This window comes from Sardina pilchardus, chromosome 1 (genome assembly GCF_963854185.1).
Source record: "Sardina pilchardus chromosome 1, fSarPil1.1, whole genome shotgun sequence".
NCBI classification, from domain to species: Eukaryota; Metazoa; Chordata; class Actinopteri; order Clupeiformes; family Clupeidae; genus Sardina; species Sardina pilchardus.
Genome location: NC_084994.1, coordinates 48,894,305 through 48,905,087, shown reverse-complemented (window position 1 = coordinate 48,905,087; position 10,783 = coordinate 48,894,305). Strand labels below are relative to the sequence as shown.

The window sequence follows — 10,783 nt, the reverse complement described above, 5'->3', positions numbered from 1 at the left end:
CTTGACTGCAGTTATGCGTCACTGTGAGATCAGATAAATATGTCACAGCTCATGAGAGGCATTTCTCATCTGACGGAGGTAAGTGTTCATAGCAAAGAGAAGCTCAGAGTACCTCCTTTTTGTGCGCGTCAGTATTTCCTGTGTGAAGAGGTATTAAGAGGCTGAACCTCCAAAACCCTACACAGAACAGATGATGGAGAGTTTGAGGCGATGCCATCACATCCTGCTGTTGGTCTGCTTCTGTGTCTGCTTCCTCACAGGTACTGTACCACAGTGAATTATAAATGTGTCTGTTTGCTTTTAAAAATGTGTTCAAATTGCTGAGTTATTGAAACATGATTTACAAGTGTGTAGTACTGGTTTCAGCATGAAATGACCATGAAATTTACATAAATTACAACTTCCCTGTTGTGCCTCTTTCTTTAAAGGTTTGAGTGCAGACAAAGTCGAATGGAAACAGGTCGGGGAGCACGTTGAAATAGCATGTTCCACTCGTCTACAAAATCAAGGTGGGATGTACCTTTATCACACCTATCACAAAACCCGGGAGGTGTTCTATCTCAATCCAGGGATGAAGTGCACTCCCAGGTTACCCTTTGATAAAAGGATAAGGGTTACGGGCTCATTCACCAACGTGCACGCCACAGTAAGCAACCTCACTGTTAATGACACTGGAGTTTTCTGGTGCCGGTACTTGAGATTTGATGGAGCAAAAGAATCTCGATCTGAAAGCAACAACAACCCAACATTGCTGGTAGTTAATGGTAAGCTTTGTTATTATTATTATTTAAATATTGGATTTACACACAACTTCCCATTATGGACATATTTGTGTTTTGTTCATTTTCATTATTGATATTTGATATTATTATTATAATTATTTTGTGGGATAATCATTTTTAACTGTATAGTGTCCATATTCTGTAAGTCACTTTGGACTAAAGCATCTGCTCAATGCAATAACCATAACCATAACCATCAAAGTGTACTTGTTGTCACAAGAGGTCAGTTTCCCATATTTGGATTAAGAGACCTGTACAAGTGTCGGGCTGAATCGCATGTGGACTAATGTTGTGCACTGCACTCAGGGCTGGAGAAGGAGTGTCCCACTACTGCACCAGTGACTGAGGCCAGTGAGGAGCCCATCCAGATGTCCACACTGCTGGTGGTGTCGGCCATCACGGCCTGCTCCCTGTTTCTGCTCGTCCTCATCATCCTGCTCATCTGTGTGAGCACCATGACCTCATCACACACAGCCCACACAATCACACACACACGCACACGCACACGCACACGCACACGCACACACACACACAAACACTCACAGCCTATACAGTTGGACAGAGACAGAGAACAAGAGAACATATAAACAGTGCTTGGCATACAGTAAGTGAGTACACCCATGCTAAAGTTGTAAAAAATAATCTTTTGGAAATTGATCTTAAAGCCTTACAGGAGGCATATGTGAGTACACCCCTATGTTAAATTCCCATAGAGGCAGGCAGATTTTTTTTTCTTTTTAACACTAGAAGCGCCGCGCCGTTCTGACCCACTTATACCTAGAAGCGCCGCGCCCCGGTCATTTGACCGCTTTGACGACCTACTAGAAGCGCCGTGCTGTTGTGAACTACTTAAAGCGCGGCGAGGCGGTCAAATGACCGCTGAGTCCTTAGACTGGGAGGCTTTTACTTACACATAATGATCGCAAGATGGCGCTTCGTGCACGAATGAAATCGTTTGGTCATAAATTCAGTTTGCACTAAGCCATGTCATTCGTGTCAGACCGTGTTGTTGATAATCTGTGGTTGTTTGTTTCATTATGACATACAGCACGTTTGAGTTATCTGTTAATGTATTTGTGTTGATTTGTGTTGTTAAAAACTTTGGAAGAGTTCTTGAACAAACCTTAAGCAAACTTGACTTTCAACTAAAATGCTCTAAAAGTGAATGTGGCTAGTTCTAATTCACTCCCCAAATTCACTTCTATTCATTTAATAGGTAGCCTATGTTCGCGCTGCCGAAAATGATCGGACCTGGTCACCTGGAACAAAGAGCCTAATAGTCTGGTTTCAATTACACAGTAGCCAGGATTTCATGCCGCATTTTACAGGCTACCGTGGCTACTTTCTAAAACAACTTTCATTCATTTAGGGAGAAGATCTAGGGTCTAGCTACATCGGAGGGAGGGAGATAGAGAGAGCTATGCTGAGCAGGCATAGGCGTGAGAAGTAGCATAATTTAAAATAATGAGTGAATGATATTCTCTGTTTTGCGAATGTGTAGGCTATGTTTGCGATGTCTGCTGAAAAAAAAGCTAGGCCTATTGTTTCTACAATTTAAGCTAACTTCTATGTGAATTCGAGATTCAGCATTGAGACACACATTTTCTCCTGGTTAACAAGCAGAGTCGTAGCTCACTGGTTAGAGCTTCGGCTTGATCACCCAAGGGTTGCTGTTTCGATCCCCAACCTATTCCTGACGGAAGTTCTTTTGAACAAGGCATCAATAAAGTAGGCTATATTTATATTCTTTTCGATTCACATAACTACACGCACGCTGGCGAATTCGAACATTCTGAAACGCGCATATGCGATGAAACATGATTGCGCATTCTTCCACGGGTTGCCTAAACAGCCAGCTTACAGCCTAGTCTATGCAGGGGACAGATAGATGGGGTGGGGGTGGGGAGGCAGTTCCTCAATGCCTCGGTGATATCTGTAGCCTAAGTATCCTAGACGAGTGTATGGGGGAGGGGGATGATCGGTTTCAAATAGGCTGCAATGGATAGTGTGTTGTATAGACCCCGAAGCCATTTGCTTTGAGAACGGCTGGCTAATGAAGTTGTTGGCTGGCTAGCTGGCTCAGCCAAAACCTTAATGCAGCCGCCACAGTTTTCATGACTGATAATGGCTTTAGTTGCCACTTCATGTCTACAGATGTGTATATTGTATTAGATATCAACACACAATGTTATTGTATTGTTTTGGACAACGTTCTGCACGTTTCACTTCAATGTAGACTGCATGCGTTCATTGCGTTGTGAACAGCGCAGCAATCTCTGGAAAGGAAACGGTGGAAGTCGCATCAGTAGGCTAGCTAATAGCCTATCACGTTCAATGCTGTAAATCCATCTGTTCCAGAATATTTGGTTCATATCATCAATCTTTGGTTTTGGTGTTTGTGCAACTGGGCCCTGACGATTTAACAAAAGTCTGAGTAGCCCTACGTAGGAATTAGGAAAGTAGCCTATGTAAGGTGAGATCAAAATCAGGCTACTTTGTTTGCTGCTTTTCCCCATGTCATTTTCATTGGTCGTCAACTCACTGGGAGTCCTGTGTGTCGTAGCAACGAGCACAATACTGATGTGGTGTGTCCAGTGGGAAAATCTCATGTAGGCCTAGTTTCTAGGCTATCGTTTATTTTTTCGCGTGTCACTATGATATAATTATTTTTAGATGCAAAAAGTCTAACTGGCTTTGTCAAAGTTTGTCAGTTGGCGGCAGAAAATGATTGGCTGGCGAAATTATTTTTCGTTAATGGTAGGCCTAAACATATTGCGATTCATCCGTTTATTTCAGATAGGTTGTTATTAAAAACCATTAACAAAAAATAATTGTTCATCGACGTTGAAAAACGGTCAGTAAATTCTATCGATATAAGATTTTGCACTTCGCTCCTGCCGAGATGTGAACACGGGTCTCCGGCGTTGCAGACAGGAGTGTTAACGCTGCGCCAATTGACATTATACAACAAGTGCGTTAGGATAGGTCCTTGACTTTACGTAACTCAGTCAGTCCAGCAAATATGTAAGAAAATGCTTATACATTAGTCTGAGCTTTAAAAGATAGCCTACAAATAGAAGATAAGATGTACAACTATGAATGTACGTAGGCATACGCGCCCTACGTACATAAATAGGCTACGACGAAAATTACACATGTAGGCCTGTCGCAACGTTTTCAAAACAAACTCGCATTTTACCACTGTAAATCGCCTCCATAGACTATGCCATGTAAATGAAAAATAGTTATTAAAATAAAGCACATATATAATACATGTTGCACATATATAAACGATATGTTTTATGGTAAAATATTATTCTCATGCCCGACTGACAGGAAATCCTTGCGACATCTGCTGTGAGAAAAGAGAATAGCAGCCTGAACAAAAATGGCCGAACGCGAGACAACATAGTGTTGTCACATAAGTGAGCGCAAAATAGCTCTAAACTAGCTTGTACCGGTGTGCTTTTGATCATGTAAAAATTCTGGGTGACAAAACACGCGTATTTAGGAAAAGTCGTGAACGTAGGGTCCTGGAATTTAATCGAGTGAAAAGATTTTTTTTTTTTTGTAATCGCTGCGGTCAAATGACCGCAGCCCGGCAGTTCTAGGTATATCTAGGTCAAACCCCCACGGCGCTTCTAGGAATACGCGTCAGCGGTCAAATGACCGGCGCTTGGCGCTTCTAGTGTTAAAGGACAGTTATTTAATGGATGCAGGATCCTGAAGGTCCCCTGGCCTTTGGAATTAAAATAGCCCCACATCTTCACAAACCCTTCACCATACCTAGAGATTGGAATACTTTCCATCAGGTCATCTCTCAATGCAAATCAGACCAGCTATTAGGCTAACTGAAATAAAACCATGCCAATGTCTAGGAATGGTGAATGGTATGTGATGATGTTAGGCTAATTTAATTCCTAAGGCATAGGAAGGTTACTTTATCAGGATGCGTAGGATCCTGTATCCATGAAATAACTGTCCTTTAAAATTAAAAATCTGCCTGCCTCTATGGGAATTTAACATACTCGTACTCACATGCCCCCTGTATTTTAAGGAAGAACATTTATTTATTTGCAATACATTATTTATTCACAAAGAAAGTAGGTGTCCTTAAGGGTTGGGTTTTCCCTCATTTCTTTAAATGAAGGCATTAAAGGTAAACTATGCAGGATTGGCGATTTCATCGCCGGTTTCGCTTTTCATTTTCGCTCGTTTTATGCTTGCATATTTCTCTGCAGAGCTTCCCCTACAGCTTTAGCGTGTATATTTGACAAAACTCCTCAATCGGTCAGTCTGCCGTGCCTTTTCATGAGACTTTACATGACACTTCCTGGAGTAGAGCATGGGTGCGTGCCCGGTGTCTCCTGAAGTTGCAAGTGTGGTTTTACCGCTACAGACCACTAGAGCGGCCAAAAAAAACACTGTTCGACCGATAATGACCCATTTAATCATATATAACAGTATGGAACGAATTGATTAACTGAAAAACGTTGCATAGTATACCTTTAAGATACATTTCCAAAATATTATTTTTTTATTCCTCTTTTAAGTCAACTTTAGTATGGATGTATTCACTTATGCTGAGCAACGTATACACACACACACACACACACACACACACACACACACACACACACACACACAGCAAGGCAGGGAAGACGCGAAATGAAAGACGTATACACACACACACACACACACACACACAGCAAGGCAGGGAAAGAGCACAGAATGTAGCACAGAATGTAGGCTACTGTGCAAAACAACTGACTAAATACTGAACAACAATAAGTTGTTTTTCTTCTCCACGGGGTTGTATCTCATATTTTCACCTCCCACTCTCTTTCTTTTCCCTCTCTCTCTCTGTTTCTGTCTGATCCTCACAGGTGAGGAGGTGCTGTGCGGAGGGTGGAAAGTTCAAGCCTCATCCGCCGTCTGATTCTGGACTCCCAGCTCATCGCTCTGACTCTGTTTATGAGCAGATGAGACCACAGAGGGCCACGTCTCACTCCTCTGGCCGAGTGCTGCTCAACCCTGCCTACATGCACTCCCCAAAGTACGCCTAGTCTGCCACCTACACTCAGAAAACCCACCACTGGTATACCAGCAGCTTTGTTTGACATGTTTTAAAGGTGTTTTAGACTTTATCAATGCATAAAAGATACAAATAATGCAAATATTCTATAGGTTTAAGATCGAATGTCCACCTTGTGTTTTGCCAAGATGTGTCTTTATCATTATAAATATCAATTTATATATGCCGCCCTGTCAAGTAGCACACTGTATGTAACTGAAGGGATTTAACCGACTCCCTGTGGTCTGAATGTTCAACGCCAAATATTGGATGTATATAATGATGAATGTATATGATATTGATCAAATAAATTAAAATATTGTTTGACTTTGACTGTTCATCACTCAAACCATGGCCATTTATCAACCGAGCAGAGAAACCAACCTAGATCTGAGCGCAGAAATCGCCTTACAACTGGGATCACGTGTGATTCATGATACTTTTGTATCACTCCAATTACAGCGTAAGTGTGTTGATAAATGTGACAGTTGAAAGCAAGTGTAATGTAAATATCTCTCTCTTACAGTATATGCTCATTTTATTGGCCTCATTCCTACAATTTATGACATGGAAGGGCTATAGTCAAGACCACCTTTGCCGAGTCCAAGACAAGTCCAAGACCAGGACCGGTTGAGACCAAGTCAAGACCGAGTCCAAAGAGGTTCAAGTCCAAGACAAGACCGAGTCCAAAAGACTCAAGTCTGAGTCAAGACCGAGTCCAGGACAGAAAAAAACAAGTTGTATGCATGACAGTATAAAGACAATCATTTTGGGTTATTATTTGTTGATCTAAAAGCAGAAACAGTGTTACAACACCCAGGATTTGTAAGTATACCCATTCCTTGATATCACATAGGGGCCTAATCTAATCTAAATAAAACAGAGTGATAGGTGATACCTATAGTTATAACTGATACAAACACCAATCCACTACTATTACCACTGGTACTAGTACTGAGCATTTGAGCAACTAAATTACAATATAGCTTCACTATAGCGAGACAAGTCCAAGTCAAATACCAACGAGTCCGAGACCATAAAAAAACGGTCTCGAGTCTGGACTCGAGTCCAAGACCGAACTCAAGTACTATAGCACTGCATGGAGGTGCCTTAAACGACCAAAAGAGAAACATTTGTGACTTCGATATAGCCTTCCTGATGTTGCAAGCTCAGCTGAACCTTGCTAATTTTGACAGCTAGAAAGGTGTCATCAAGACAGCTGGGAAACATTTTTAATAGGGCTGTCAATCGATTAAAATTTTTAATCTAATTAATTACATACAGTACTCTGTGATTAATTAATCTAAATTAATCGCATATAAAATGTAATCGCAAAATCGCGATGTCAACACTATTTCTTTGCAGTAATGTGGTACTTAAGAGTTGACGAACTCCGGTGATATGCAAATTGTGTGCTGCAGACATTGCAGAGGACTTTGTTTTAATCAACACTTTCTTTTTAACACCGCCAGGCCGTTTTTTTTAGAGTAAATGTTCCAATCAATGATCCAGGCAGCACATTCTCGTCTCCCTTACAGTCTAATGGTTACTGACTAGATTGGCTCCGGGTCAAAGGTCAATGATTAATGTGCGTTATTTTTTTTAATCAGTTATTTTGACAGCCCTAATTTTTAAGTATATTTCACAAAGAGAAATCATACTATGCATTCAATACACAACCATTCAACACTGCTATCTGCCCTTTAAAAATAACAATAAAAACTAGAAATACAATTTGAAGTGCATGAAAATGCAAAACAGATCATGTAAATATGGTATAAGGTGTTTGTGGTTGCATAGTTGATAGTGTAAAATAGACTGCTAATGGATAGCTTAAAAGTTACTGATAAAGACAAGTTAATGAATGTTGATAGACAGTTTAATTGATGTTGATAGGAAGATCATCTAAAATGGATGCTGATAGGCATGGTTTAATGGATGTTTAGTGTTATAAATAAAACTAATATTTGCTAGCAGTTATGCTAACAATGTTATGCTAACGATATTAACCATGCTAATCAGGTAACTTAGCTAATGTTTGCTAGCAGTTATGCTAACAATGCTAACTTGCTAGAGAGGACTTTATTTTGAAACAGTTGTAGGGTGGCTTAACAGTTAAATAGTGGAAAAGTTTAAATTGTTGAATTATTTAATAGAGAATTACTATAGAAAGACTTTTATTCTGAAAGAGTTTTGGGCGCAGGTGTAACTGCTGTAAGGTAACTTTCTTTAGGCCTCATTTTTCTGAAGATGTGATGACTTCAAGAGATGGTTGCTGCTGAAGTCTATCTTTGTCTTGTGCTTTTAAACTTGCATAGCACTCCTGCTGCACTTGTCTGCAGTTCTATTTCACTGTGAAATCTGATAAATATGTCAAAGCCTTAAAGAGGCATTTCTCATCTCTGACAGAAAGTAAGTGTGCATACAGTAGGTTCAGCAACCTATTAAAAACCTCAGGTACCTCCTCCTAGTGTACGCATTTCCTGTATGAAGAGGTATCATCAGGCTGCACCTCAAAAACCCTACACAACAGATGATGGAGCGTTCGAGGCGAAGACATCACATCCTGCTGTTGGTCTGCTTCTGCTTCTTTACAGGTACCACAGTGAATTAGATATAAAAAAATTGCTTTTAAAAACTAGTTCAAACTGCTGAGTTATTGAAATGTGACAGTATAAATGTGCAGTACACAGTTTACTGTAGCAAGAGATGACGATGAAATTGACATTGATATAAATAATAGGTGTCTTCCCTGTACCTCTCTCTTTAAAGGTTTGAGTGCAGACAAAGTCGAACGGAGACGAGTCGGGGAACACATTGAAATAGCGTGTTCCACTGATCTACAAATGAGCACAGCAGATGAAGGTGGGATGTACCTTTATCACACCTATAGTCAAAGAAGGGAGGTGTTCTATCTCACTCCAGGGATGAAGCGCAGTCCCAGGTTACCCTTTGGTAACAGGATAAATATTACGGGCTCATTCAACAACCTGCGCGCCAACATTAGCAACCTCACTGTTTATGACACTGGAGTTTTCTGGTGCCAGTACTTGAGATTTGTTGGAGCGACACAACATCCATCTGAAAGCAACATCAAACCAACATTGCTGGTAGTTAATGGTAAGCTTTTACATTACATTGGTAATCTACTGGATTCACACACAATTTCCCATCATGAACATATTAATGTTGATTGTTTATTTTCATTATTGATATTTGATATTGCATTGATATTATTATTATTATTATTATTATTATTATTACTACTATTACTATTTTGTGGGCTTTACCATTTCTTTTGAATTGTTTACTGTTCATTTTAACTATTGTAATGTTCATATCCTGTAAGTAACTTCAGACAAAAGTGTAATGCAATAACTGTAACTATAACCATAACCATCAAATTATCCTTGTTGTCACAAGGGCTCAGTTTCCCACACTGTATTTGGATTAAGAGACCTGTACAAGTGTCTGGCTGAATCGCATGTGGACTAATGTTGTGCACTGAACTCAGGGCTGGAGAAGGAGTGTCCCACTACTGCACCATTGACTGAGGCCAGTGAGGAGCCCATCCAGATGTCCACACTGCTGCTGGTGTCGGCCATCACGGCCTGCTCCCTGTTTCTGCTCGTCCTCATCATCCTGCTCATCTGTGTGAGTGCACACACACCAGCACCCTGACTACACACACACACACACAGCCCATGCAGTCACACACACACACACACACACCAGCACCCTGACTACACACACACACACACAGCCCATGCAGTCACACACACACACACACAGCCCATGCAGTCACACACACACACACACACACACACACACACACACACACACAAGCACCCTGACTTCATCACACACAGCCCATGCAGCCACACACACACACACACATACCAGCAGCCTGACTTCATCACACACAGCTCATGCAGTCAGACAACACACACACACACACACACACACACACACACACACACACACACCAGCACCATGACTTCATCACACACAGCCCATGGCCCATGTAGTCGGACAACACACACACCAGCACGGGATTGTAATCGCATATTTTCACCTCCCACTCTCTTTCTTTTCCCTCTCTCTCTCTTTCTGTCGTATCCTCACAGGTGAGGAGGTGCTGTGGGGAGAATGGAAAGTTCAAGCCTCGTCCGCCGCCTGGTGTTGGACTCCCAGCTCATCGCTCTGACTCTGTTTATGAGCAGATGAGACCACAGAGGGCCACGTCTATGTCTCACTCCTCTGGCCAGGTACTGCTCAACCCTGCCTACATGCCCTCCCCACGCTTCGCCTAGTCTACCACCTACAGTACACTCAGGAAACAGCACCACTGGTATTCCAACTACTTTGATTTGACAAGTTTTACCTTGATTTGGTATCAGAGGTGTTTTATACTTTATCAATGTATAAAAGATACAAACAATGCAAATAGTCTATCGGTTTCTAAAAACGGAAACAACTTTAGTAAGAACTGAATATCCCCATTATTATGTTTCGTTAAGATTTGTATCATATTATTGTTAATGTAAATGTCTATTTGCTACTCTGTCAAGCAGCATTTCATTTGTCAGACTCAGACTCCTTGTGATCTGAATATTGAAGATTTGATGTATATAATGATGGATGTACATGATATTGAATGTTTTTTGGTCAAATAAATGTAAATATTGATTGGCTTCCATTGATTTCATCAATCAAAACCATGGCCGTGGAATGCCACGCTTGTTGCGAGGTGTTCAGATGTGTCATGTTGTGTGTATGTTGTGAAAAATAAGGTCAGTGGCAGTTTCAGAGTGGTAAGTGCATAGCATGTGGTTTCCTGTCACTTGTGTTGTTGAAAAGAATTGACCTTTCTGAAAACAATGCATGACTAACAGTGTACAAATGAATCATTTTGCTTGACTGACTG

General features: G+C 41.0%; 1 protein-coding gene across 1 annotated transcript; it reads left to right on the top strand.

The window, feature by feature from the left end:
• The first annotated feature begins 190 nt into the window (after positions 1-190).
• si:rp71-81e14.2 (uncharacterized protein LOC100002239 homolog) lies at positions 191-10,550 on the top strand. The gene is made up of 4 exons (XM_062547682.1): positions 191-260; positions 429-764; positions 1,089-1,228; positions 9,984-10,550. The coding sequence occupies exons 1-4, from the start codon at positions 191-193 to the stop codon at positions 10,167-10,169; spliced, it is 732 nt and encodes a 243-aa protein (XP_062403666.1). The 3' UTR covers positions 10,170-10,550.
• The last annotated feature ends 233 nt before the right edge of the window (positions 10,551-10,783 follow it).